Source organism: Temnothorax longispinosus, chromosome 8, assembly GCF_030848805.1.
Source record: "Temnothorax longispinosus isolate EJ_2023e chromosome 8, Tlon_JGU_v1, whole genome shotgun sequence".
Lineage (NCBI taxonomy): Eukaryota > Metazoa > Arthropoda > Insecta > Hymenoptera > Formicidae > Temnothorax > Temnothorax longispinosus.
Window position 1 is genome coordinate 16,328,183 of NC_092365.1, and position 27,208 is coordinate 16,355,390.

General features: G+C 37.3%; 4 protein-coding genes and 1 non-coding gene across 7 annotated transcripts; 3 read left to right on the forward strand and 2 right to left on the reverse strand.

Annotated features, from left to right (window-relative positions):
- Positions 1–7,011: 7,011 nt before the first annotated feature.
- Trnal-aag (transfer RNA leucine (anticodon AAG)) lies at positions 7,012–7,093 on the forward strand. The gene has a single exon. It is a non-coding gene; the product is annotated as a tRNA-Leu (tRNA).
- Positions 7,094–7,980: 887 nt separating this feature from the next.
- LOC139818051 (epoxide hydrolase 4) lies at positions 7,981–13,977 on the forward strand. Its single transcript, XM_071786466.1, has 6 exons — positions 7,981–9,193; positions 10,859–10,983; positions 11,076–11,351; positions 11,464–11,621; positions 11,714–11,968; positions 12,074–13,977. Exons 1-6 carry the CDS (start codon positions 8,978–8,980, stop codon positions 12,250–12,252), a joined length of 1,209 nt encoding a protein of 402 aa, XP_071642567.1. The 5' UTR covers positions 7,981–8,977; the 3' UTR covers positions 12,253–13,977.
- LOC139818045 (organic cation transporter protein-like) lies at positions 11,954–19,922 on the reverse strand. 3 transcript variants are annotated; one of them, XM_071786452.1, is made up of 10 exons: positions 19,647–19,922; positions 18,781–18,859; positions 15,528–15,811; positions 15,260–15,363; positions 14,986–15,140; positions 14,743–14,911; positions 14,345–14,670; positions 13,965–14,269; positions 13,663–13,799; positions 11,954–13,583 (listed from the first exon to the last, which is right to left on the reverse strand). In XM_071786452.1, exons 2-10 carry the CDS (start codon positions 18,815–18,817, stop codon positions 13,559–13,561), a joined length of 1,542 nt encoding a protein of 513 aa, XP_071642553.1. In that variant the 5' UTR covers positions 18,818–18,859; positions 19,647–19,922; the 3' UTR covers positions 11,954–13,558. The 3 variants fall into 3 exon arrangements, with proteins under 3 accessions (XP_071642553.1, XP_071642551.1, XP_071642552.1); XM_071786450.1 differs by having other exon boundaries at positions 11,954–13,799; XM_071786451.1 differs by lacking the exon at positions 18,781–18,859 and having other exon boundaries at positions 11,954–13,799.
- A 139-nt stretch (positions 19,923–20,061) lies between these two features.
- Positions 20,062–24,675, reverse strand: LOC139818039 (WD repeat and HMG-box DNA-binding protein 1-like). Its single transcript, XM_071786439.1, has 14 exons — positions 24,517–24,675; positions 24,312–24,452; positions 24,117–24,231; positions 23,849–24,000; positions 23,648–23,756; positions 23,324–23,566; positions 23,015–23,230; positions 22,620–22,904; positions 22,322–22,538; positions 21,984–22,208; positions 21,634–21,854; positions 21,332–21,574; positions 20,837–21,203; positions 20,062–20,754 (listed from the first exon to the last, which is right to left on the reverse strand). The coding sequence occupies exons 2-14, from the start codon at positions 24,386–24,388 to the stop codon at positions 20,402–20,404; spliced, it is 2,823 nt and encodes a 940-aa protein (XP_071642540.1). The 5' UTR covers positions 24,389–24,452; positions 24,517–24,675; the 3' UTR covers positions 20,062–20,401.
- Positions 24,676–25,232: 557 nt separating this feature from the next.
- On the forward strand, positions 25,233–26,823 carry Tom20 (translocase of outer membrane 20). Its single transcript, XM_071786476.1, has 4 exons — positions 25,233–25,447; positions 25,774–25,865; positions 25,952–26,125; positions 26,200–26,823. The coding sequence occupies exons 1-4, from the start codon at positions 25,321–25,323 to the stop codon at positions 26,242–26,244; spliced, it is 438 nt and encodes a 145-aa protein (XP_071642577.1). The 5' UTR covers positions 25,233–25,320; the 3' UTR covers positions 26,245–26,823.
- Positions 26,824–27,208: the final 385 nt, after the last annotated feature.

The following is a 27,208-nucleotide window of genomic DNA, read 5'->3' on the forward strand; positions in this document are numbered from 1 at the left end:
CACAGAAACCGGCGACGTCGATACGGCTAATTAATCGTACACCGTTACGTCCTTGGAAATATGTTAGCGGAAGAATTAATTACGGCGCGCGCGAGAGAAGAGTATAGAAAGCCCTTGTCGGAAAATCGAAGGGAGAACTAATACGTTACGCTCTTGGTGTCTATAGACTAACAGTCGTTTGGATATAGGCGCGATATTAATACAATATGACATCACGTCATATCGTAAGCAGCAATATCTTGATAAAACACTTGCTTTAACTTGTTTACTTGAATTAATTAATAACACTAATTGTAATCAACGGTACAATTCTTAAATTTGTTTTACTTCACGATTCACTATACTTGGTTTTAGTAATATTTGCTTCTAGACACACGCGCAGTTTTTGCAAAATGCAGATCAAATAAAATCGCAGTTATTCCGACGCAAAAGCAGGACAGAACCGCGGAATAAATTTTAGCGCTCCCGGAGCCTGCTCCCGGAGAGCAACAGGACCCTCGTAAGCCCCCGGCCACGATATGTATCAAATTATCCTTATAATAGAAAATGGCGGCAACTTTACACCTACCAGGTGTCGTGCTACGAGGCGCCGAGAAACGGTGCTCGCCATGAGAATGGCGCGGTGAATTACAATGCGTCTTCGCCGCGCACAATAATGCTGCCACAATGCACGTTTTTAGCGACAATGGGTGTTGCTTTAATGGGAGTCCGATTGCAACGGGTCTCTGCTGAAACCACCTTCACCGCACGATTTTCCCGTGCGTGTAAACAGCAACCCTGATCTCTTTCTCTTTCCGTCTCTTTCCCGGACGGATCCACTGGACGAAAAAAAAAGATACAGCTCGCTGTGCTTGCAACGTCAAGATTCTGAAACGCGAAACGGCTAAGTAGCAGAACTCTCTCAAAGAACCGGTCGTTTCACTCGCCGGAAAACTCCGTGTATCGATCGCCGAATGTAATCCGTAACTCGGCGGAAAAACTCGAGTAAATTTTGCCGTTGAGAATCATGTAACGAACGGTTAATGAAAGAGATACTATCAGTACACTGTTGAAAACAGAGGTCCTGTGTGTTAAAAAAAGTCCTTGTTAAAATTTTTGTGTAACATAATCAACACATACGTGTGTAGATTTAACATATGCCTGCTATGTTAATTGAATTTTACAAATTCAAAATGTAAAATAATTAATATAACTTAAAAAATATGTTAAAGTAACACAATTTGAACGTATTTATTAAATGTGTTAAAATTTACAGAAAAAGAATGTTGATTTTACTCTATAAAAGAAGTAGGAATAAAAATTTACAGAAATAGAGTGTTGATTTTATCTTACAATCTCAACTTCAACATAAAAGTTATGTTAATTGTACACATAATTAACTTCAAATTACGATCAGAATTACATTTTCTTTCTGTTGAAATATTTTAACATAATATCAGTGTTACCACTTAACACATCCATATTATGTTAAATTAACACAAAAATTTGAGTGGACCGTTTTGGACATGTGATTTATGTTATATTTAACACAAATTTTCCAACAGTGTATGTTAAAAAAAACGTACTGGAAAAGAAACAGTTAATTTCTTGGTAAAGAGCAAGAGTGGTAGTTTCATTGTATTTGCAAAGTTTCAGTTAAATTGCGGTTTCCAGCATCCACCAGCGTCGACATACGATTACGCTTTAAAAAGATCAGAAAAGAATTGCAGGCTTCTTTTGCAATGCTTTTGTGATAGGCTCCGCGAAGGAATATTGCTTCCAATGTGTCAAAACACGCGCGATGTCTCTCCCTAACAACGCAGCGATTGATCGGCGAGGGTACGGCTTCTGCATCGTTCATGTTTATTCGATCGAGGCGAGAGAGGTGAGAAATAATAGCACGCGCGGACGAAAGATCGATCGTTAGGCTCGCTTGCTTGTGCTAAAACGAACTTGCACTTTAAGGAAGTGCGCCGGGTCGCAAATCAAAATGCAGTCGCTACCGGAAGGACACTCCAGCGGCTGGAGGGTCCTTTGCTATTACTGTGAAGGACTTCGCAGTGCTTGACGAATCACTCACTAATTGCGTTCGTGACATGGCCCAGAACTAACAAACGGTTCCTTCGCTTACGAATACAATGATGCTTTTTTTGCCACCATGTCGATACGCGCGAACAGACGCAACGCATATAATATGAAGAAAAATGCAATCCGATTATATATCTTTTTTTCAGAAATTCTATCAAATGTGGAATTGTTGCTACGTGTCTTAAAAATACGCGCAGCGTTCGTATTTATATTAATTGATATTAGATGTGCGTCGATTGAATAAATTTCAAAATTTTAGGAAACTCGAAAAGATATCAATTTCTAAAGACATCGATATTTTTTAAATTTGCACATGTGCGTGTCATATATAGTATTATAAATTAGTAGTACAGATATACAATTAATATTATGTAATCGGAATTTTAATAGAATTTGCAATCAAAGTTGCCTTCCGATTCCGATAAATTCTCCGCTTTCTCCTCTTTCTCTAGCTATTATTCTCTATTGTCCTAATGGTGGATATAATCATAAGGTTCTCCTCCAGAGTCTCATTACGAATCAAGGACCCCTTAATGGCTCCTATGAAACTCATTGGCCATTTAACGCCGAGAACACGCCGCGGCTCGTGGGTGATTGACAGTTTCGAGAGCGAATTTTCTTGTCAACGATTTCGCCTTACGTAATATTCATTGACGAAATTTTTACTAATATTGCATTAAAATAATATTACATAGCATACAGTAAAGTTTTTGTGCTCCTACAAACTGTGATAAATTACATCTGAATTTTTCTTTTCTAAATCCTTTAATAATAAATATGATTATATCACCAAAGATAAAGATATTATAACATTATATATAATACTACATTAATATAAATCTTCCTATTGTATACAAATATACATATTTAATATAATTAATATTACATATCTAAAATAAATCCATGAAAAGTTGATGGAATTTTTCTATATTATTATTAATTTCTCTGGAATTAATTATATAATCTTGTGTATAAATATTTTTTATATATTCAAGTAGATTTAAAAAACAAAATGATAGAAAACGTCGCGTTATTAATGTGACATCATAGACGTGATACGCGCGTAAGTTTCAACAATGGCAGTCTCTCCATACTTGCATACGTACGGCCGACACCCTTTACACGTTCCCCTTGCGGAAACGCGACGTCTCCATGGTTACAACATTGAAACCCCGCTGGGGGATGACAAAATGGAGAGGCGCAATACTCGGCCCGACAAAAGCGAAGTAGAATCGAAGAACGTCGACTACGTGTACCCGTATTTGAAAGGTCGATTTCTATATACAAAGTGCTCCACGTAGTCGCACTTCTCTGATAATGCACTCGCTGATAATTAAAATCACCCTATGGCGTAGAGCGGTATAGCACTTTAACGAATCAATTCTGGAAGTCGATTTTTCCAGAGTAGATATCAATCTCTAATGGTATGCCGATCAGTATTTTTTTAAATTTACATAAGTATATTGCGTAGCAATTTTAATAATATAGATATAAATAAATATACGTAAATAGAATGTTGTCTGTTAAGTTAACGTCTTCCAAAGTATCAATCTATCATTTATTTAACTCGTCATCAATTTTGGAATAATTACAGTTATTTAGGCATTTCTTTATTTCACCAGTGTGACGATTATCTTTTCGTTAAGTTCCAATTCACTATTGGACATATAACAATTTAATATTGAAGATATATTGTGTGAAAGAGTGAAATAGAAGCAGACTAGTCTTCAAATAGCGGAATGCAAACACGAACGCGATATTCGTAGCCTGTCACGATTCCGAGATATCTTCTTTCCAGGCTTGGTATATTTCTCTGGTTAAGCGTGGAAAAGGTGGGACGAGGAATATATTTCGCGGCGCAATCGTATCTCGTATTGTCGTCGCGAGCCAGGTGAAGATCACACAGCGTGATTCACACACAGCGGTCCACCGATGGTACCCGCATTGACACTATCTGTCATCGGAGATGCCTCGAATCAAGCACGAAACCCGGAACGTCACGTTTCTCGACGTCCACACCAACCGGAACAATCCGAACGATCCTATCTGCGCGTTTCGACGATACGGTCATCCTTTGACAATCGAGAAAGAGAGAGAGAGAGAGCATTATAAAAATATCTTCTTTTTTCTATTTTTTCTTCTTTCTCTCCCTATTTCTATTGAAATCATAGACATATTGCATCGTTGTAATCATTTAATTCTTCTTGATTTGATTCTTGATGTGAAATAAATTATTAAATTGTTATGTATTTTATATTATGTTATAATAACCTTATGTTTACTAAATTGTTATCAGTCATTAATTTCTCTCATCCTCAAAAAGACGCTGGCGCAATAATCTGGGCTTAGGTCATTAAATACGATTAACAGCATGATTGCTGTATCTATAATACGTTGTTAGAAGCGAAATGTGACGAGCTATCTGAAAGACAGCGATGAAAGTAGAGCCCCTAGGTAGCTGATAAACAGAGGGGGATCGCCGGAGAAAATAGTCGCCCGTGGTATAGGAGCGTCTAATCCCGGATGAGAAAGACGACGGCGGATGTGCGACGACGACGACGTGGAGGTGGGAGCGGGAGGCGGCGCAGACACATCTCTCGGATTACGTCTTAACAAGCTCCACGACGTTCATTTGTCTTATCCGCTGCCGCTAATGCGACGCAGCAGCTGTTTGAAATGATTAATTCGGCGCCCTCGTTCCTTTCCGCTCAGCTCCGCTCTGCTCTGCTCCGCGCTTCGCTTCGCACGCGATCCGATCCGTTCCGTTCTGCGTCGCGAACACCTCGACTTTGTCGTCGTCGTCGTCGTCGCAGACGTGTCGCGTTTAATCAGCGCAATGTGGTTAATCACCGTCGTTGCGAAATACAAAGCCCGAACGAATGGCATCTCGTTCGGCACGCGCTAAACACGATTCGCGGGGGTAGAGGAGGAAAAGAGGAAAGCGAGGCTGAAGGCCTTAATAGATTCGAGTTCAAATCCTAACTGTTCCGCCGCGTATAAAATCTCGATACGATAATCTTGGAAGGTGTCGGATGGGGAGCTGTTCCTGCGAACTGGTCCTACTGCCGCCTACGTTTACTACATTATTACTACACAGGACGTTCTCATTCGCGTTAAGGGATGAGATCCTAAACCGATGATAAGTTAAAAAGCTCGTATACCGTTTCGGCACGCGTATTCTGAGAACGTTAATCGATTCAATTTCAATCTAATCCTAAACTCCGCGGCGCGGCGCGGCACGGCGTTTCGTAGGCAATCGCATAAACGTTGAATGGATTGCAGGGCGCGATGTGTGTTCCACCGCACGATCGTCGTTCGCGGCAGAAGCCCTACGTTCGCACCCTGTCCAAACAGCAGACGGAGACGCGCGAGCGCGCGATTTGATTGGATTAATTTTCAATTTGTGAGGGCCACCTGTCGCTGACAGCGGCGGCGTGCGGTGCTGTGCGGATCGTCGATCGCGCCCGCCGTTTGATGAGTAATCCGCGAAAACGAGAGCTGATCCGGTCGCGACTTCTCGCTGCGTGTGGCGGGGGAGAGGGAGCTCTCCCGGTCGCGGCGAGAGAGGACAAAGAAGCGGCGCGGCGCGACAATTGTGCCTCGTCGCGCGGATATAGAGTTACAGGCGGGTGCGAACGGAGAAAATGAGCGGCGCATATTAAGCCGGTCACGGCAAAATGGCCGACGCGGCGCGCGAACGGAAGAAAAAAAATGGGGACGCATTCGTCTCTCTTTCTCTTTGCCGGAGCGCACGGCGAGCGGACGAGGCGCGTAACGAAACACTCGATGCTTCGTCATATACATGTATAAATACACGCACACGCGGATCGTGCGCGCGCGCGCGTCTCGCTCCGCACCGTGGGGTTACGTCGACGTGACGCGGGTCGAAATTCCGCCGCGCCGGCGACGCATGCGTGACGCGCGCCGATCGAAAGCCCCGCCCGGCGACAGTCTTTGTTTAATCCATGTGATATCTACGCCCACGATAGCAGTGACGTAGTCAGAGATCCTGCTGACAGATCTCGCGAAAGAGTGCCTATTAAACATTTTTTTTTTAATTTTATATATAGAAATTGAATGTAGAAAGAATTAGAGTGAAAATTCGATTGTATGATCTTTAGCGAAGATATGGCTTTTGAAAAAAAAAAGAAACAAAGAAGTCGTCTGTCTTACTTTGCAACTCACAATTAGTCGCGTCATTTTATCAGCGTGCAATGTCCTACATCATCTTTTGTCTTAAAACACAGAAATAAGGCGAACGATCTTTAAAGCCCCTTGCACAATAGGCGATAACGATAGCGATAGCGACAGTGACAAAGTTGCCGACAAAGGTATAGCTTTGTCGGCAACCTTGTCACTGTCGCTATCGCTATCGCCTATTGTGCAAGGAGCTTTAGATTAACATTACTAAAAATAACAAAAGAAAGAACTATTAAATCTTCTTTGTCGGAGGTATTTGAAACATTCATTACGCTACTGTCTACTTGTACTGCATGCGACCAACAAACCGGCAATCGTCATTCAGTTCCAGAACATTTTTAATCATTTATGATTAAATGGGACGAATAGAATCGCTCGATCGTTCCTCAATAAATTAGAGATTATTTATAAATCAATTTCGAAGTTATTTCTGACATAGATATTTTCGCATAGAATTCCACAATCGAAGCAGACATTTCCGACGTTTGGAAGATATTTGACGAGGAAGAATGTGGGTAATTTATGTTTGAAACGGAGCTTACAGATTTATTTCATTAGATTCTCGAATATAATATAATGGATATATTAAACTTCATTAATATATATCAGTACATGAAGTTACGCACATTTCGAAGCATGTATGCATTTACTCCACGTATGTCTTAATAATAAGTTCACGTATTAAGGTAATAGTAACTCCGCGTACTCAGGAAAATACGACTGTGAAAGAAAACTCTGACAGATGGTAGCGTGGCCGAGCGGTCTAAGGCGCTGGTTTAAGGCACCAGTCTCTTCGGAGGCGTGGGTTCGAATCCCACCGCTGCCAATTTTTTTTCTTTTTTCATGAGTCCCTTGGAGACCCACTTTTTTTACACTTGGAAAGAAACATTACTATCTCACTTTGATTTGATTACGACATCGTAATCATGACCAATTTGCAATTTTACAATTATTCGGTCGTCGATAAACGATCGCGCTGCTTATCGGCGTGCTAATTTGCTTAATCGATAAAACAGACCTAATGCGATCTCATCAAACTCGGAAATAAATGAATTTAAAGTGATAGGATTACGTGGTCTCTATTTTTTCTGCGTATTTTTAAAATCGACATTGCGTCAGACGGTAGACGGGGAGATAAGATACGAACATAGCGATCCGAGCTCGAGATAGCGCTCCGTAGAAGTCGGGCCGATTATTCAGTTCTCAAACGCGTGTATCACAACGACTGTTCAACCGTGCGTAATCGTCTACTTCGAAAACAGATAAACATTGTCACGCTACCATACACGTCACACCGAGGTGGAGTGAGTGAGTGAAATGAGACAGCGCGAGTACGAGTCCACAGTTCAACAGCGGTCAGCTGACAATCCGAAGCTCACTCTCCTCGCTCCTCTTTCCTCGTAAAGCGACAGTTAAGAGGAAACCGTTAATTAAGCGGGAACGAAAGTGAGGAAACGACTTGGAGTTAAAAATGACGAAGCAAACAAAGTTTCCAAGATTTTGGGACTGTTTGTTGAATCATATCATGTATACATATTGGCACGAGAATCGTTTCTTTTTAGCACGAATAGTTATTGCATCTTTCGGTCTGCAATAAGAAATAAAATCTTTATAAGATTACCGATTTATATTTTTCTCCGCATATACGAACAGAGAATATCAACAAGAAACATATTAGAAAATATTCTGAGATAATCTCAACTCAAGAAAACGAATTATACAGCAGATACGATAATTAATTGGAGTAAAATAAGAAATATTATATTCTAAATATTATATTTTTCTTTCTTGTCAGAGTTAAATTTTTAACTACATTGTAGAGAAGTATCTCGCCTTCCTTGCTCCGGTCTAGTCACCCTAAAAAGATTCTTCAGAAAGCTGGATCGAGGATGGTTTGCTGTAGTTTAATAATTTTCTATTTCTCGCTTGTCCTCCCACGAAGTATCGAACTAAATATCGTGAAATTGAAGCCAGAAAGAATCAGCCTTTTACGAAAAGAAATAGTCCTTCAAGTTTGAAAACCTCCAAAGGCACGTCGCCAGATAGATAAAGCAACTTTCGGATTCTCTCCATCGAGGAGATCCGATAAGGAGATACCTCGTCGCCTCGTGGCCTCTGAGCTCACAACGCACAAAAAGTCCGATCAGTGATAGCCTCTCCACGGTCGTGGAGACATTGGAGAGTGGCCTAGACTGGCCGGACGCGCTGACGAGCCTCGCGAGGCGCCAGATACCGATCTGCGGGGAGATTCATTACATCATCCGGCGTGAAGCGTGATGTGTAAAGTCACCGCGTGATTGGGAAGCTGTTGATACGGCATCTACTATCAATAGTATTGTGTTCTTCGAAATCTCTCCCGAGATCGGAGTTCTCTTATCGTTTCTCTTATAATTAGAAGCGTCTCTCGCTTATTCGGCAAAACTGAAAGTATTTTGATAATCGCGCGTGTGTGAGAAGTACTCGTCCTCGAGTAGAATTAATACGATTGACGACTCTTCGCCGAGCGTACCGCACGGAACGTGATCTCACATTCTGTTTCGCGCACGTGTCGGCTGCCTGCTAGAGTGCGAGCTCGCACACGGCTCGCTCTACTCGAGCCCGGTTGTTTGTACGGAGAGAGGATTTCAAGTGACGTTGTAAGGAGCTGGTGCCGTCGTCGTACGACCGCAGATCCTCCGAGATCACCCCTTAATTTCGATCGTCACCGATCATGATCGCCGCGGATGACAGGATCGTGCGCGCTTCCACGCGCGAGACGATCGAGCTGCATTTCCTGTCCTTCGTCTACGGCCTGTACCTGATAGTCCGACGGTTCCTCAGATGGATATGGGACCCCAAGAAGTTCTTCATGTTGCAGCAACGGGACCAGCCGCCGCCGTGTCTGGTCGATAACAGCCTCGGCACGCATTCCTACGTCAAGATCAAGGTGAGCTGCGGATGTTTCTGGATCACGCGAGTCCGCGGATAGCGTGAATCAAACTCTATGCAAGATAGAAGATAAGAATGCGTGCGTCTTCGGTGACTTTCGATAACGCCGGTGATAACAGATTCGAAAAGAATCGCTCACGCTTTTGCTTCTTCGCGACTCCAAAATTGTCCCCGGAAGCAGGGTAAAAGGCGTTTTATGCTCGGCAAAAATATCAAATATCTTCTAAAACGTAGCCGCGAAGACGAATGGGTTTTTCACTTAGAGGAGAAATTTTTAAATGTTTTTACTGATATTGCCAGTTTGCTTTATCTCTCAGCACGTTATCCCGTTGCTGCGTTGAAGTATCTCGCCCTCGACTGTATCTAATGACGCGAATCGCGGTGTTTGTACACTTTGTATGTCGCGTATTAATTGTCGCGCTGTTTAAAAGACGAGAGATTGACAGTATAGAATTTTCGCAAAGTAATTGAATGTAAACTTCGTATAACGGATTTATCTTGCGACATCGAGTGCAGGCGACACTCAAGTAAAGAATAAACACGTTGCACGTTATTGATAAATGGATATTTTTCACTCGATACACGGCTTCTTGTCTCTGTTTTTTTCGATATTATTAATTACAAATTTTGATAGCAAGTATTGAGATTTGGAGATGTGACCTGTGACGGCTGTGACATAAATAAACGTATAAATAGAGGGATTCTTAATTATACGTCAATACTTCAGTTTGTTAAGTACGTGACGTGATATGACAAAGGAGTAGGCACTTTGAGAGAAGTTTTCTTTAACAACTTGGCAAATGAAGATCTAAACCGGCCTGCGTTTGTATGACATTTCTTTTTTGGATTGTAATAGTGCCGAATTAGCGAAATTATACTGTATATGAAGAAAATCACCCTATTTATATATATAATTTCTAAATATATAACATAACAGATTAGTAGTAATCGTATTGTCGTAATGTTATACATTATATAATAATTTTCTTTAACGAGCATCAATTTCTATAAGCAAATTCAAAGCTGGAAAATTCTGACGGAAAACTAAAATATGTTGGAATCTCACTGCGGATTGTCGTAATGATGATTGTGATAATTACGATAACCCGCGGTGAGATTCCAATCTCACATCTTTAAACAAACTCTTTCGCTGATTGTCGCGTGCTTTAAACTTTCTCGCAGAAAATTAGTGTCTGCTGAACAACAAATGTAATATTCAATTAAGTAGTGCTGCGGGATCGGCGCCGGCGCCGGCGCCGGCTGCAAGTTCATTGTCTGTCTCTTTTTATCGGGAGATTTGAAAAATTACGACGATATCAAATTGTTTAGTCTGGAAAACAGACGGAGGATTCCCTCCGTCATCGATGGGGAAATTACAAATCCATAAAGGAGAGCTACCGTTTATGTGTACACGAGAGTCTGATGTAATTTAATTTCATTTTTCGATACGCACGCTGTATTATTATGATTTATGCTATCATAATTGCGCCATATCTCTATTGTATTCGCACTGACAGCCGCAAAGCGAAAAATCGTGAAGGGGAGTTCTTACATAAAGCTCACTTTCTATTTTAAATTTTAAATGTGTGAACGAATTGATATATAATTCGGCCATTAGAAAAAAATTCCGTTTTTTTAAATACATTCATTTCTCTTTACGCAGGGTGTTAAATTCCACTACGTAGAAGCGGGAGACAAGAGTAAACCGCTCGTGTTATTATTGCATGGATTCCCGGACTGTTGGTTAACTTGGAGGAAGCAAATCCCATGTCTCGCGGAACACTATAGGTACGTTTGATAATTTATATTCATAAAATATTTTACATAACGCATGTTTTTTAGTGTATTGATTATGACTCATGTTTTCTATGTTGTTCTAGAGTAGTGGCTATAGATTTAAAGGGATTCGGCGACAGCGACAAGCCGCTCAACAAACGATCTTACAAGGTCGAAATTTTAATAAACGAGTTGAAACAATTCATTTTGACTCTCGGCGTGAAGACGTGTAATATAATCGGCCATGATCTAGGAGGACTTCTGGGGTGGTACATGGTCACTCTACACAGAGACATCGTTTACAAATTCGTAGCCATTTCGAGTCCGCATCCCAATTTTTATTGGAATCGAGTATCAGGAAATTCCGCGTTAGATAGAAAGTAGGTATATCTTCGAAATTATATTCACGAAGATTCATTAAGAACTTTGACAAGTGCTATGTAGATGTAAAATTTTATATTTACGCATTTTAATGACAATGTGGCGTTTCAGGTGGATACATTTCAGCAGACTACCGTTTCTGCCAGAAATAGATGCGCTTAAAGAGGATTTGTCTATTATTAACGATATATTTCAACATCTTCAAATATCTCAGGATAGCACGGAGAAAAGTTATGTCGAGGCATATAAATATGCCTTCAGTAGGAAAGGTAAATTAATCTTAACTCCTACAAAATAATTTTTACGTCATATATTATTCTTCTCTTACATTTTACTCAAAAAATCGAAACAATTTTTGTAGAAGACTGGACAGGACCGATTAATTATTATCGCAACCTTCAGTTTACAAAACTGAATATAGATAGTGGCGAACAAATTGATAATAAAACGCTGCTTCTAGTCGGAAATATGGATCCTTTTGTAACAATAGAGAGTATCATTCAAAGTGCTGAGCACGTGGAAGTGTCGAGGGTCAAAATCATATCAGAGGCGCAGCATTTTCCGCATCAAGAAAAATCAGACGCCGTAAATAAGGCAATCATTAAATTTTTAATAGGTGAGTTTTATTTCTCTTGCATAAAGTTTCCTTACAAAAATCATATTATTTAATAGATGATAGTATATTGTATATCTCGCATGTATGTAATATAAAATGTTTTAGGCACAACTAACTTGACGCCTTCGAAAACACCCGCAAAGAGTCTCGTGTCCTCCTGGCTAGGATCTTTAAGTAACACCGTTAAGTATGGCAATCAGATGATCGACGCTATGCACAAACGAACTAACGACATCGTGAACGTGTTGCCCAATAAAGCACTTTATTTGGGACAAACAAGTTAGATGGTGTTACGTAACATCAGCGTTACGTTATTTAGAACTTTGTACTTTGTTACGAAGAATCTAGATATCCTACCTGCGCTAACGCTGACGTATGAAACTCATAAAAGGCTGATTTGGTCCTATTTATTACTTATTTTATATGTAAGTATATCATTACAAATGGGGATTGCAATTTTTGTGGATGACGAAGTCTTAGTGTATAAAGATTTCTGTCACATTCACTTTTACGGAAGCGATATATCTCGAATTATTTTTAGTATTTTTTATACGTATTCTTGATCTAAGATCTGTATGGGTAATATGTAGTGAAATGAATTTTTTATAATTGTATATAATCATTATTTAGAAAAAAAAACAAAAACGCTAATGGAAAACGATGTGAAATCTTCGGCATAAAATCGTCCAATATTACTTTTTAATATTCTCAATAAAATACCGATATAATTTTCATAATTAAGTAATATTAATATTAATTATATAATTAATGTTAATATTATTTTGTTAATTACATAATTAATATAATTATATATGTATATAAAACTATAGAACTATAATAATTATGTACAAAAATACTTCGTCTATATCAAAATTGTAATATTACTTAATATAAGATTTTTACTAGATAAATATATTAATTATATATCGATTAAACATTGTGCAGCAACGGATAAACATAAAATTTTGTTGCATATTTGAATCTCAAAGAGCGTATCGTGAAATATCGTCTTTATAATAATTTAACACTAAGACTGATATTTCGTGTGTCGTACAACAAGCGTACTGATTGACTACAAGATACAGGATTTCTAGAAACTCGATAATTTCTCTATCTTGCAACTTGCAACCAATTAACATGTTTAAAAAATTTGTCGTTCGACACATAAAATATCAGCCTGAGAAGCGATATTGTTGAGCACTTGTAAAATCATACGTTATCATAAAATGCAATGTACATTATATAAATATTATTGTTATGTAAAATTTGCTGTGTGATACAAAGCATTGATACCATATATCGATCGTATATATATTTATATATACGAAAAATAATATGAAAAATAAATTATGATGAGAAAATTCCCTTTTTTTTAGGCATAAGCTTTCATAATTATATACTATACATATATTTTAAAAATATAATGTGTATCAATCTTTTGTACAGACTCAATAACTTTATTAAAAATACTGACACATAGAGTACCTTGAATGGTTAAATTTAATGTGCCGTGCTAAATTATTTTTTATAAAATATTAAATTATGGAAAATTATGCAACCTAATGCATATTTCGCGTATCAATTACCAAGTCAATGTTCTTCCTCGGATTTTTTCCTGAAATATATAAGATTTGTTGCATATTAACAATATTGTAACATTAATAAAAGTTTTTATAGTATTTATAGCTTCGTACTTTCCAAAATTTTCGGCATCTTCTATTGTCTCTGGCAACTCGCAATTCATCGTTTCCGGCAAAAATAAACAGAGTACGGCACCTATTATCGGCCCTAATCCAAATATTACTGGAGGCAGCCAAGGTTGGATGTAGCCCTATAAGTTATGTCTTTTTAATATATAAAACTTATATATATATGTATATATATATATATATATATATATATATATATATATATATATAAAATATAAAATAAGACTCTTGGTCACTAATATAAAATTATTTCATTGTAAAAAACATGTACAATACGCATAAATTACCATTGTGGCAATATACGGTGCAATTATACTTCCAATTCTTGCAGAAATACTCCCCAAACCAACGCCAACATTTCTCACGACGGTCGGAAATACTTCACAACTGTACAGATATACTGTGGGAAAGCTAATAGCCATACCCACGAGGCCTAGCGAGGCTAAAAATATTCGGACAGTTGCGTTAGTTATAAGAGTTATCAGAAGTAAACTCACGCCGGACAAGATGTTCCCGCCGATCAAAATCTTTAAACGTGAAACTCGCGATATCAAAAACAGTACTATTACAGTTCCAGGTATTTCCATGGCAGCTGCAAGTCATAATAAATATTATAACACAATCGCAGAATTTAATCGCAATCCGAAGATGTATTATTGAATTTTACCAGAAACTGCGACGTTAATGAATATATTGCCGTCGAGATGACCCATGTATTGCGCCAGTCCGAAGAAACACATACCACAGACGAACCAGTTGACGCTCACATATATAGTTTTCAATCTCAAATTTGGAGTTCTAAACAAATGCGAGATATTGTATTTCTCATTGCTTTTCGTCTGTCGGATCGTCGACTGATTCTCATAAGTTTCAAGCGCCAGCTTTACATTTTCCACCGGTATCTTGTTTCGTCCGGCAGCTTTCAGCAAAATTTGCTCCGCTTGTCTGCTTTTGCCCATAGCTAGCAACCATCTCGGTGATTCCGGAATAATCCTATTTTGCAAAACATCGACTCTTAATAACCTTTGCTTTTATATAACAGCGTACATATACTTATCTACGTACCAGTAGTACGCTAATAAGAAAATTGACGGTATTGAAACGGCCATTTGAAATCCAGACCACGTAAGTGTCAAATAGGATATCAGGGGATTCATTACATGTCCGATTAAAAATGGTACGTGAAAGAGAACCGACATGATTGATCGCCATTCTACTCCAACAATCTCCATAACTGCAATCGATTAATTTATCAGTCTTATAAATTATACTTTCATAAATTATGTGACTTGCGCTTAATTAACTTACGTAAAACGAAGCTGACGAGCATGGTTCCGCCAGTAGATAGGGCACAAATAAATTTAAGTACCAGGAACAATTCGTACCATGGTGCGAATGCACTCGCGAATCCTGTCACCGATTGCAACGCGATAGCGATCATTAACGGTTTCTTTCGGCCAATTCTATACAATTAGATATAAGTAAATGTCATTAGTATAAAGTGAAAAAACATTTTATATTTATCTATAAAATTACAGCCATTTAAATTATGATATTGTGCAACGATTTCAAATTAACATACCTGTCAGCCATCATGCTGAAAATTAAATTACCAACGAGCACACCAAACATTGTGCAAGATTGTGCAAAATTCGCCAATTGCTCTCTGTCACATACTAAATTCCACTGAAAAGATAACATAATTATATCTCATAATTATATCCATGTATCTCTTTATTATTTTAAATTGGAATACTCATTAGAATACCTTCTCATGATTATCAATTGATTAACTGATCAAAGAAAAAAAATACCTGAACTAGAAAGTCATTAAATTATACCTAATTTACCTGCGTTATGATACTCTCTCGGAATATTCTCTTATCGTATCGAAAGTGAGTGCATTCTTCTATAGTACCATTCCCAACGTCAACCTCGCATTTCATTGTCATGGATTCGTTGGTTGCTGACAAAGGGGCGATGCATGAAAAATTAGTGGGCGGTGCGAGAAACACGATGGAAAGCTGATGCCAAGCTACTGGAAATTTGACGAGGGAAATCGCCACGGCGATGACGATGTGCCATGGGCCCATGGAGCCCATGGCCTCTTGAACGGGATCCAGTGGTACGAGACCTGAAAGAGAACATATCGTATAGTATTTGACGTAAAATAAGGTGTATTTTTAAGAATATGAATGCATTTACATTTATTTTTTATTTTATTTATTTTTATTTATTTATTTTTTAAGAAATTCTTAATTAAGCCTTTGCAAACTTATGTCCAGCTGGACTCAATATAACACTCTATAGTAGTCTTTCGCAGTTCTTCAAGCATTCGAATTGAAGAATGTATGATTGTAATTTACACAATATTTACACAATATTTTTCTAGAATCTCGATAAGTTCCTTCAAATAATGCTGCTGGCTAATTGAGAACGAAATATCTTATCTTTGTTGATTCATGAGAAGTAATTTGAATTGCAAAGAATTTAACTACGCAGAATATCTTACATACCAAATTAATCTATGCAATTATTCTGTAAAATTACTCAATACAATTTGCACTTGCCGCGAACTTTTGTTTATGCCTCGCGTTAAATTACTTGAAAATAAGCGAAACTAAGCGGGGTGTGATATTAATAATGTTTTGATGAGACATTAGCTTCTATCGATCGCTCTATATTGGGCTCTAATCTAAACACACCGCAAGCTCCACAAACCAAATCTAATAATAAGACGTAACATTTCCGTACAATTCGTGGCAATAATAATTAGCACTATTTAATTATCGTATTTAGAAGATTTAGTTATTGAAAATTACTCAAAAAGCGATTAATAACTCAGCCTCTTTCTTAATCCAACAAGAAATTTTTATCAAACTTAAATCTTGAAAAATCTTGCAATTATATAAAAAAGATTGTAGAAACAGCAGAGCAGAAAATTCAGGTCAAAACTCGCGACAAAACAATTTATTTCTATACTTAAGTACGCGTTTCCACGCAATTCCCAATTCTCTTATGGGAGTATTACATTCTAAATCTGATTATTAATCCGCTGTAATTCAACTCGGGTTTCTGTTGGACTCTTTTCTAATCACGATGAAACTTTTCCACGTTTTATCCGCCGTTGTGACCGAGTATATCGCAAGCATCGTTTGATTTAGAGCCAATATCCGATAAGTTTCGTTGCAGCAAACTCGTAAAACTTTCCGAACCGCGGCGGTATTAGCTAACAGAACATGCACGTAATTAGTGTCGTTGCGCCGCGCGCATATATCCACGCGGTTATCCATGCGGTTGCAGATGTGCAAATCGGTGTTGCAATAACAGCGTATCGTGTCACCGTTACATATAAAATTGCCCGACGTTAGCGGTCGACTCGCAAACGAAACCTTAGCGCAGCATTTTTATCAAAATCGTATAGAATTACGCTGCTTTAGATAATCTGCGCAATTCTCGCGTCGCGTCGGGATTCAGAATAAAATTCCATTTACAATTTAAAACGTATTTTGAGCGATCTATAATTCGCATCAGATTTCTATTCCGAATCTATTCTACATAATCTATAACTTTTTTTGTGCCGCTAAAATTATTAACAATATATTAATATAGATTTTATATTATGCATATATATTCTGAGTTTTTAATTGTTCTTTGTAGTAAACGGCAAATATAAAATTATATATAAATAAAATTCTATTCTGAATTCCGGCGCTAATTATAGAGCGTCTGAAATATGAGCTTTGACGAAATTTGAACTTTTGTCTTCAAGCAACGCAGAGATCAGGAAAAAAGCTTGCAATTGCAAAGAAATTGCGTATAGCCTTGATTATATTAATCATCTATTCTGATTAATGACCAATGATTAGTGATAAATAAATTTTGTACGAAAAAGTTTGTTTTTTCTTCTTAAAAAAAAATGTTTCGGCGAAATGCTTCAAACGAAAAGTTATTCTGTTTAAAAAATGGTATTTTTTAACATTATTATGTAAGTTATATAGAAGCTTCATCTTCGTTTTTAATTTCGCGTATCGTTTTTATTTCATTGAGAAAAATCGTATCTTAATTATATACAAATTATATCGACAAATTTGGTCTGAAAAATTAAAAAACCAAACACACAATCACAATTAGAATTTGATCATACTCATTACGATATAATTGATCAAATATTGTATCGAGACGCGGATAACGATAGCGGTACCAATACAAGATTATAAAATATACTAAATATTGATTTTGTTTATGTGATTTTACACATATAAAAAAGATTACCGTTTATGCCAGAGTTAGCTTCAACACGTTGGAGAATTCGGAGGAAAGATCGAAATATCCAAATCAAAGTTTGTCGGGTTTATCGGGTTTGCATTATTCACAGAGGTCAGGAAACCGATGTCTGTATAATACTAACGCGTTTCCAGAGACGAAAGTTTATTCGATATATATATAATCATTTTCAACACGTCATGAAGATAAGTGTTCAAGAAATTGTTCAGAGAAATTAAAATTTTGTACTTCTACTACCGACAAATGTTAAACGCAAACAATTAGCTGCAAATGTCCTCGCTTTCTTGTTCTCGCAATGTATATTCATAGTATGGAAGTGTTTAAAATGCACGCGTTAAAAATGCACAAGCTTTGTAGAAACGCACGTGACGCACGTCAGACACGAATCGCATCTTGGCAGAAAAATAATGGGCTTTAAGCAATAAAAAAAATCTCTGCATCAACTTATATAGCTAATTCTTTGCAGAACAAACTTTTAATTCCTTTCAACATGCGAGGAATTATTTAAGGATAAGAACAACATCATCGAGTTTATAATTATTTACATAACATGTTTGCGTATTGTTACGCTATAATTAACGAGTATTATCTCGCAAATGCGATTCGCTTAATGAAATTGAAACGGGCATATGTGCTTATTCGCCGTTTTAAACCGCAAATTAGAAAGGTGCGCGATGATTATGATCAAAACAGCGTTACGAGTTAAGACGTCACGATTAACAGTAAACATTATTGGCAAAAAAATGTATCTTAAAATAGCGATGTTAAAACAGGGAGCATCGCACAAACGGATAACAATATTATCAATGCCATTACCGATCTCGCGCCAACTTTTCCCGATGTCGGATTGCATTTTTCTTGAATTAAGAACCTGTTACACGATCAATTATTTTCGCTGTAAAACGTATAAAATAATATTAACATTGTGATAAGATACAAAATATTAATACGATAACTTTTCTCCATTATTATACGAAGTTAATATTATCTTCGATAAAACGATCGGTATTAAAATATCACTTCGCCTTGGCAATAATTGCAAATATGGGTTTATATCCATATAAAGACTAAAATAATAACTAAAATATGTATAATAAAAAATATATAGCATATATATTATACATTAAATAAAATATGAGATATCACCCGCAATTTATGTTCTTCCGCAATAGATAACACAATCATTCGAAATAGTGTAAATCATGTACATACATTAGAGTAAGGTCAATTGACGTAATCACGTCTTGCGCAAAAGACAGCGGCTTATTTAGAATAAGATTTAATTCCATTATCACCACAAATTCATATAGTTTTACAAGATGCTTTTGAAATGAAGGTGGAATATATATATTGATCATACGTAGAAGAAAAATGTAGCTCAGCTTTTTCAGCTCAGTTAAAAAAGAAGAGAAGAAACTGATGAAGAATAAATTACATGAATCTCTTGGCATTGTCGCAATAAATCACATTTAAACCCGGGGAACGTGAGTGCTCATACATCGCGAGATTATGTACCGTGGAAATTAGCCGTCGCACGGCACGTGCACCGTCGCGATGATGCAATTTAAAGGCACGCATGCCCGTATGCACACTGGCCGTCATCTGATGTATATTTAGCGCGCCGAGTTCTCCGGATGAGTCTTGAAGGCGAACAATTCCGAGGCCCGAGGAGATCAACTTACCTTTCATCGTGCGGCCGATCGCCCACCGTCTTCGCCGAGCACAAATTTATTTCCGCCGCCACGTATCGCCGTGCTGCCGAGTGCCCGAGAGACTGGAGCAAACTAAAAACGGATCTTAAGTTTGCCACCACGCTGCCTTATCGGCGCGGAAGGGTGAACGTGGGGCACCGCGCCTGCTTGACACTTGAAAGACACGAATTCATATCCGATCATTATCCACTTATCGCGTTAATACCCTCTCGCCGTTTTAACAAATGACCTGCCTCACCTTCTCAGAGACTTCCGCGCTTCTACACCTAGGAATATACAGCATTAGTGCCATGTGCAAACCTTGCTTTCTTACCATTTCACATAAGCGACATAATGATATAAATAAATACATATTGATACAAGAAGATAAAAAAGACACAAGACATTTCAGTTGATAGTTTAATATCAAAATTAATAAAAAATGCGATAAATAAAATTTATTATTATATATTTAATTCTAGAACGTTCAGAGATGATTGGATTCCTTCGATCTATTTCGCATTAGAAATTCTTTGTTTTCGTGAGAGATACTCGAGGCTAAAAGCGAATTACACCAAATATATAAATGAATAAAAATGTATCCAAAAAACACTAAAATCTATAGTCTTAGGCTTTTCTTCGTGATACTAATTTGGAAATATAATAAACTTCCCGTATCTTCAAATTAAATTGCCAAAAATCTTACAATTTCCACGGTTAAAATGATTTTCGTAGCCGAATAAGATTTACTTGTCGAATGCGAATTCGCTGAGTTTGCTGCTAATAGATCGTTTGGCTTCACTACTGTGTTCGTTGTCTGGACTCGATAATTTTCGTTTCTTGAAAAGTTCTGAAGATCCAGCTGCGTTGTCTGCACTTGATTGCGTCAGCTCTTCTTTGTATCGCGTTAAACCGATTTTAGTTAATTCGGCAACATTCACCTCGGGAAATTCTTCTTGCAGATTTTTTTTATTTTTGGCGTACCAATTAACGAACGATTCTTTTTTAGATTCAGTCTTCGATTTTGACTTAACAGGCACGACTTTGGATAAGGCAGGTTTCTGGGGCTTTTCTGGTAAACTGTTCAAACCAGCTAAACCTATAATAATATAATAAAAGAAAATATTTTTAATAATACAGTAGAAATGTCGTAGAATTAAAAAAGAGTAAGTATTATTTACCTTTTGGCGATAGAGACGGACTTCCGGCTTTTAAAAATGGGTTTACTCTTTTTAACGTTTGACTCATGGCCAATGGCTTAATTTCTATCTCTGGTTTTTTAATGGACGGTAAAGACACATCGTCTTCCTCTTGATCATTAATGCTAGAATTACCGTTGGTTGTGAAATCGTCTTGGTGATTTCCCACATCTTCTTCTTTTAAATCTTTGGAATTCGATTTTGCATCAGCAATTGTTTCCAATTTATTTGCCAATGCCACTTTATTTACACGCAAGGCATACCGTATGGCCAAATCTATCACTTTTGTCGACGCAATTTGTTCGCAAATGTCCACTGCGCGATATTCCAAATTGCTTCTGCAGGCAAGCTGATTGCAAAAGATTAAGTATCATCAATTAAGTATCAGCAAAGATAATTACAAGATTCAATGTACCAAATTTTTAACCAAAAATACTAGAGTAGAAACGAATGTGTTACCATTCAAAAATTACTTACCGCTATTAGAGTTAACATCGCCTCGGTTTCATCCAACGGACTGCTTCCTATCTCCCACAGTTTACGCTCTTTTTCAGTTTTCTCAGATTCCGGTTCGCAGAGAGGTGCAGATAAATCTATCTCGGTAATTATCGGTCGCGGAGTTGTCGGCGGATAATAACTACCTTTGCAGAGAATACACCGCATGTTCCGTTCATGTTCGCTCACGCCGATTATAAAATAATGATCTGCTCTACCTTTTCCCTAAAGCAGAAATTCAAGTTACGTGGACCGCTGTAAAATTCGTTCATAATTTGCCGTACCTGCGCATTTGTATCACAAAGCACTCTCCATTGACAAGATCTCTTATCATATATTCTGATAATATCGTCAGAATCCATGATAGTAGGGGAACGAGCGTCTGATAATCCTAACCACATGAGATCCGATGCTGGCGAAAGCGGAATCGTTAAAGTTTGACTGCGTATATGCGTTCCCTGTATTTGCATCCATAATAGATTTATATGCTGATCACGCGCTGGACCTTTTTACAAAAAAGAACAGTATTATACTTTTAAACAACACTTTTAAACAATACGTATATAATTAGCTGTTTTCGGTTATCAGATTACTGGGCTTTGCATTATGTTAACTAACTAAAAAATTTTCTTACCAATTCCAGCGTGATAAGCTATCACAAGATGATTTCCTAGACCATTCATTGCAACTACAGGCCCGGGCAGAGCTAAAATTTCACGTTGCGTTCCTCCTATCATAAATATTCTTAAATTCCTCCTAGATGTTGCTACTGCAACGAAATTATCACCAGCCGCTAAGCAATCACTTTCCTCTCCTTCTGGCAGATCCAGGATCCATTCTTTATTTCCAGAACCCCAACCTAATACAGAGAAATAACAGTTTATTGTATATATTTATATTTATTCATATATTGTTATGTGAAACATTGATATAATTAATAAATTACCTTATATCTATAATAAAGTAACTAACCTTGCAGAACTATTACGACAATTTTACTAGGACCATCTTCAGAAGGAGCGCAGCTCAGAGCAAGTACTTGGGTAGATAAGGCAGCTAAAGAATGTCGTAGATAATTATTTATGTGCATGCTACGATGAACTGTAACGTCATGGAACTCCACCTCAATGCTGCATTCTTCCCCATCCTCTGATGAGAAACATCTAACCATTCCCACATCGTTCCACATCTATAAAAACACCATAAAGAATTAATTCATCTTTAAAGATCATAAGTGTACACGCGTGTAAATCTTATTATTGTACTGCACCATGAAATATGATAATAAATGAGAGGGTGTAGATCCTGGTTGAAAAGACGATTGCACTTTTACGTTAGGCACAAAAGCTTTCGTGTCAAATGTTGGCTTTTCAAAGCCTGCATCGGAGTGACTTTTCTGATCATCCTCTAGATTGATGGAGGCTTTAATTTTATTCAGGGATATAACATTTTCGTCATCATCGTCATCATCCGGTAAAGCAATATCATTTTCCATTACATCTTCGTTTTTCTCAGAATCCAAGATCGCCTCACTTCCAAACTTACTAGAGCTTATCTGAAAGAATTATTACAGACATTCTAAATATGTTAAAATTATTGTATTGTATATATACACACATATATATGTAAAACATATATGTATATTTAACATGAGTATTCTCTTACCACATCAATGCATCCTAATTTTCCCATTGCATCACAGAATGCAATTTCATTCGAATGATCTATATGCCACACTAATGCAGTGATTTTAGTATCTTGCTCGTGTTCGAGATATCCGATCATTTCCTTGGTTTCCACATTCCACACAACCATCTCTCCGTACAGTGAACTGGCGGCGATGCGTGTGCCACACTCAGAGAATTTACAAATGCTGAGATCCTATATGAAAATATAAAAACAGAAAAAGTGTTTCATCAATTAACTAAAAAAGAGACAAGAATATTGAGACAAGAAATTGAGATAGTAGCTTACAGTCTTTAAAGTGGAACATTTCAGTCTACATAATTCCTTCCAAGACGATCTCTCCACGATAACTACATCTTTGTTAGATGGATACGCTAAGCAACTGCCATCTGTACATTTGAAGGAAGGTGTGCAATACGATTTCGCAATAAAAAAGGAGTTACATTTTGGTACAACGTTATTCCAAACATGTACGGTTCTCTTTTCCTTAATATTCCATACTCGAATAGATCCATCAGCGCTAGAAGATGCCTGGAAATATCAGTTTCAGATGCTTTAAAATATTGCTTTTATCATCGATGAAACATCAGAAAGTGATGCAATGATTCTTACCACAAATTCTTCTTTCGGGTCTAAAGACAGGCCTAAAATTGGTGCTTCATGGCCTTCTAATTCTATACTGTCCGAGGTATTAATGTTAGTAACTTGTATCCTCATATCACTTTGAAAAAGAAGACCAGTTGTTAAAGAGTTGCCAGCACAATGATGTAATAAGTAATAAACATAATCAATATAAAATTTGCTCTCACATACCAGGCACCAGATACTATTAAACTACTATTTTTTGCTGTCGCCAGTGCTGAGACCGGCGCTGAAAATCTTGTAACTATTCCCTCCTTCTCTAGATCAGGGTAAGTAAGTATTTGCACCGTGTTATTGTCATTTCCCACAAAAATTTTACCATCCTAAAATTAAAAACTTTATTACAGTTTTGCCTCTATCAAACAGTTGTCTCGATCAAGCGTCCCTATCATAAGAAATCTCTAGAAGTGCTTGACGATACATGGCAATTATTAAGCACCTTTGAGATAACAGTGATCGCTTGTTCCGAGATGCAGCTGGTGGTCGGATCGTCATCCATTAAATTCAACCAGGATCTAACGTCCCCGTCGCATCCACAAGTGACGAGTCCCCTCCTACAATCACAGACACATTCATCAATAATAACTCCGTGACAAATTCTGTATATGTACAAGAGTAATATACAGCGATTTACTTTTCACCAGAATAGTAGCAGACATCAGTGTGCCCTTCCTGATGAGCATATCGCGTAGGTTTCCTTATCAATGACATTTTTACGGGTTACCGCCAAGATTCACGTGATAAACTATCGAAGGCACTTGTATTTCTCGTCACCCTACAAACATTTCAGAATACCTGTTAGCTTGCTGACATGCAAAATATAAAACAAATGTACGAACCGTTCTTATAAGAAACGTATTTAGTCGTGTAATAATGCGCGCCGTTTTATCCGCATGTTTACTCCAGTCTCCATGTTACTCCACGTGATTTCCCTCCATTTTCCCCTTTCCCCGCAAGGTGTGGGAATGCTGGAGCCTTTTTAAGCAAAAGAAGCGTAGAATAAAAAGAAAATCAGATCTATTTATTTTTTTTCACCATCTGAATTACACGCATTAGAAAAATATATATATATATGAATACGAAATAAATATATAAATATAAATAAATTTAGCAGCGGAGAAATTAAAACGCTTTCTTTCGATGAGTTTCGGGACACACCGTCCGAACTTGTCCAATAAGACGCGAGCTGTCTGTAAAAATATTTTAATTAATTTCTTCAGAATCTCAAGAGAATTATTAAAATAATCGGAAGAATATATTTTTATAGAAAGTAGCGAAAATTACTGCAAATAATATTTATTAATATAATTTGATATTGATAACGCGATCACGGAAAATTATAGGAAAATCATCAGGAAAATGTATTCCGATAATGATTCGAAAATATTATTGATTTTCTTCGATCTTCAATTTCGTCCGGACGGAGATTTTGTACGAAATCGTCGAAATCGAATGAAATTATTCCATTCCAATCCGCGATCTAGGGCTTTCATCGAACTCAGGTTGACGCGTCTGCGTGCAAACATTGCGCGGGCATGTTCAGCGCGCACGACAGGAAAAGCAACCTTTTCCATGATGGCCGAGGTTTCGACAAGGGTCTCGTGAATTCTCTGCAATAACACCGGTGATTTGTATATTATAGAATGACCATGATTTCCAAAACCGCGGTCGGCATTGCCGTCGGCATCGCCGGGATCCTCGTCGGCTACTGCTTCTACTTCGACCAGAAACGCCGCAGCGATCCCGATTTCAAAAAGAAGCTCCGCGAACGTAAGCCTCAGAGACTTTTTTCACTCGCGTGCACACTCGGCACGCGTGATCTCTCGTTGCGGTGACGTACGTTTCTAGATAAACCGAGCACGTTTGTCAGAACGATTTTTCTTGATAACTCGCACCGCGTCGTTTGTGCTACGGTCCATTTTATGTTCAGATTTAGCGTGAGAGATGCTATTTATATACTAAGAATCTTCCCGTTATAATATTGATTATTGCATTAGAATTGCAATTGTACACAACATTCTGCAGTGTCCGGGATTATAAAAAATTTACTCGCTCTTTTATTTCTCCATGGGAAAAATTATATTTTTATTTCATAGGTAGAAGAGTCAAGAAGCAAGCGAAGAAGGCTTCCTCCAAGATACCGGACTTGAAGGATCATGAATTGGTGCAGAAGTTCTTCTTGCAAGAGGTAAAACTTGCTGTCAATTTTACCGTGTGCAAATATATCTAGCTTTAATCTTTTTTAGGTTCATTTAAACATGTTACACTGTTTAGGTACAACTTGGGGAGGAATTGCTGGCCTGCGGCGAGATAGACGGTGGAGTCGAGCACTTGGCTAATGCAGTGGCAGTCTGTGGACAGCCAGCCCAGTTGTTGACAGTTCTGCAGAAGACTCTGCCACCACCAATTTTCCAGATTCTCGTGCAGCGACTACCCGTCGTCGGCCAGGTACGGATTTGTTTGAAAGAAAATATTATTGAAATGAGATAACATTTTTTTTATTCTGCCTGCTTTTTTTACAGAAGATAGCATCGCAAACTCAAATGGCGGAAGAGGACGTTGAGTAGAGGAATATAAAATTTCGTTGACAATTCTCAAATAAAATTTGAAATTAGTAAAGAGTCTGGTCATTTTTGCACAATATGGGTGCGAATATAGTTTACGTCTAAAAAAAATCCTACAATTATACAACTTGTTGTTCCCGTATTGAACTTCCATCTTAGTAGATGTGTGTAACAACCTTAAGAAATTTTTACAAATATTCAGTATTTTATTTTGTTATAAGCGGATTTTTATATCCGTTTATTTAAATAAAATAAATTTTAATCGAACAGCGATTCTGACAGATTTTTGACAGATGTTAAGCTTATAGAATAGAATATTCTGATATCAAATCAAGATTGAATTTCTTCGCGATGTTAATTGCATTATTGTATGTTGGTAGAAGATATAAAGATCTTTCTAGTTCACATAAGGCTCTAAATATCTCCACGAAAAGTATATTCGATACAAAATCTTGCACGTTGTTAAAATATTTATAACATTTTAATAGATTTAAAATGTGTGAAATATGATTGTGTATGTAGTCACTTGTTCTTATTTGTATTGATTTTATATTCTGAGAAAAATGTGAAATTTATCCTTAATGGCCTACGTTTGTTTACATATCCTATTTTTACCAATTATATTTTCTAATCCCAAGAAGAAATTTTGGTGTTTTATGTACATGATATGTAATTGTTTTGTTACATACTAAAGTTAAACAAGTTATTATGCAAGTTTTATCAAAACATGATAAATTTCTAAGCAGATTACATAAAGCTCTAGTCCGATTCCGAGTAACATGTCACGTATGTGTTCAGGGAATTGACGCTAATAAAATAAATTAGTAATATTTATTATATGTTTTGATTAGCTATGTGTTTAATAGAATACGTTGTCACTATCACATTTGCAATACTGATGAGCATATACGTTGCCTTACCTTGGTGTAGTAAATGTGGAAAAGTGACTTGTACAACACTGTAATCT